General features: G+C 36.0%; 1 protein-coding gene across 1 annotated transcript; it reads right to left on the reverse strand.

The window, feature by feature from the left end:
• Window positions 1-707: 707 nt before the first annotated feature.
• LOC138163550 (olfactory receptor 10AG1-like) lies at window positions 708-1,640 on the reverse strand. Its single transcript, XM_069090999.1, has one exon. The coding sequence runs from the start codon at window positions 1,638-1,640 to the stop codon at window positions 708-710; it is 933 nt and encodes a 310-aa protein (XP_068947100.1).
• Window positions 1,641-2,510: the final 870 nt, after the last annotated feature.

Below are 2,510 nucleotides of genomic sequence, written 5' to 3' on the forward strand. Positions count from 1 at the left end.
TAATTTGTAAGTAGTAGTAGTAATAGTAGTAGTGGTGGTGGTGGTGGTGGTGGTGGTGGTAGTGTTAGTGGTAGTCTCATTAATTCACCTGGAGACAAAGTACTGTATAGTAAATACTTCATTTGGCTCTTACTGACTACATGACCCTGAACAAATAATGTAATTTCCAGAGCCTTAAGCACCTCTTTAAGAATAAAAGTTTTATTTTAGTTTCTGATCTTCACTGGACAAGGAAGGTTCCACACTGAGAATTCCCTTGTCGTGGTGGTGGTGGTGGGGTCATTTCACTCACGTCCAATTCTTTGTGACACCATTTGGAGATTTCTTGGTAAAGATAACTGGAGTAGTTTTTCATCTTCTTTTCCAGTTAAATGTTAGTTACTAGTGGTTTAATGATTTGTAGAAAGGAAAATAAATTTGGGTCACTAGAGAGCCAAGCTTAGTCAGACCTCCATTTTCTTGACTTCACGGTTGCAAAAATCTTAAACTCTAGTTTCGTTCCTTCAGATTATGGTTTGGTCTTTGTAGTTCTGCCAGTTCCATGCCCGTATATCTTATCTTCTCCTCTCCAAGAGTCTTATTTCTAGGTTTGAGAAGTTTCACTTTTGGGTAGGAGAGAAGACTGAAGTGAAATTTGTGTAATAGTCATGTAACAATGGAGATGAAATGAGGCTTTGAAAATTCTATTATTTACATCCTGAATGTAATCACTTAGGTAATAATTTCTTTAGGGCAACAATGACATCTTTGTTTCTCAGGCTGTATATCATGGGGTTAAACATGGGAGTCACAATAGTGTAGAAAAGAGAGAGAACTTTGTCTGCTTCTGCTGAATGAATGGATTTGGGTCGCAAATATGTGATGATAGCTGACCCAAAGAACAAGCCTACAACAATGAGGTGAGACGAGCAAGTGGAGAATGCTTTGGATCTTCCAATGTCTGATGGCATCTTTAGGATTGTGTTAATGATTTTGCTGTATGACCATAGTATCAACAGAAAAGGAATCATAGCTAGGATCAGGACATCAGCATAAACAGAAAACTCATTAACAGAAGTATCTCCACAGGCCAATTTCAGTAATGGTGGGATGTCACAGAATATGTGATTAAGATTAGAACCACACAAGGGCAAAGAGAAAATCTGGTATGTCTGTCCTATTTGGAGTGGAATCCCACTGACCCAGGAGCCAACCACCAGCTTGATACATGTATTGTGATTCATGATGACATGATAATAGAGTGGCTTACAGATGGCCACATAGCGATCATAAGCCATCACAGCTAGTAGGAAACACTCAGTGGCTCCCATAATAAGAAAGGAAGTAAGTTGTATAGCACAAGCAAGGAAAGAAATATTTCTTTTCTGGCTCCACAGGTTGGTCAGTAGTCTTGGTATAATTACAGATGTGTAACAGATTTCTAAGAAGGAAAAGTTTCCAATGAAAAAATACATGGGTGTTTGGAGAGTGGGATCAGTCTTGGTGATGAAAATAATAAGGCCATTTCCTATTAGGATACTCATGTAGGTGATCAAGAATAGCACAAAAAGAAAGCCCTCGATCCTAGGAAGATCAGAAAATCCCAAGAGAATGAATTCAACCATGATTGTGAGATTGGCTCCTCCCATATTTTTCTTCATTTTTCATGAAAGGAAACAGTAAATTCCAGACAAGAAAATCACTACCTCTGTAAAATAAGGGGTTTGCAAGAGGTGATCCATAAGATACTTTTCAGTGATAACATTATATGTTACATTGTAAATATTAAAAATTTTCAGAAAAGGAGGTACATTAATACACTATTGATGAATTGGTCCAACTATTTTGGATAAAAATTTAGTATTATGCTTTAAAAATATGAATGAAATGTGCCTATATGCTTTGTAATAGAAATACCACTTTTAGGCATATAACCCAAAGAAGTAAAAGACAGAGAAAAGGGTCCTATGTTTATTAGACTACTTTCAAAAATATTTTGTCTTATTTTGTTTTAGCATACAATTGTCCAGGAAAAATGCTCATTGAGTAGTGAGTGAATCCACAATTTATGTTATAAGAATGTCACAAAATGTTATTGTGCTATGAGAAAATTCCATGCTGTAGGGTTATTAGTGACAGGAAAATTCTAATGAACTGATATAGAATGAAGGAAGAAAAACCAGACAGATGATATATTCAAAGAATATAGTAGTGTAAATGGAAATGACAACAAAAACCCTTAATTCCATTAGTTATAATGACAAATTTTGGCCTTAAAGAAGAGATGAATAGATGCATCTCCCTTCCTTCTTTGTAAATATGGAAGTTTTTGTATACCTTTTGATCCACAAATACCACTTCTCGGTCTATATCCCAAAGAGAACATTCAAAAGAGTAAAGGACCCACATGTACAAAAACATTGATAGCAGCACTTTTCGTGCTGGCAAAGAACTGGGAATTGAAAGAATGCTCATCAATTGGAGAATGGCTGAACAAGCTGTGGCATATGAATGTAATGAAATATTATTGT

This window comes from Petaurus breviceps, unplaced genomic scaffold (assembly GCF_028583685.1).
Source record: "Petaurus breviceps papuanus isolate PSGF00001 unplaced genomic scaffold, PetGlider_PUasm1.0 188, whole genome shotgun sequence".
NCBI classification, from domain to species: domain Eukaryota; kingdom Metazoa; phylum Chordata; class Mammalia; order Diprotodontia; family Petauridae; genus Petaurus; species Petaurus breviceps.

What these genes read in the sequence shown, in the direction of transcription:
- LOC138163550 (XM_069090999.1), bottom strand. Translation starts at nt 1,640, where the DNA reads ATGAAGAAAAATATGGGAGGAGCCAATCTCACAATCATGGTTGAATTC.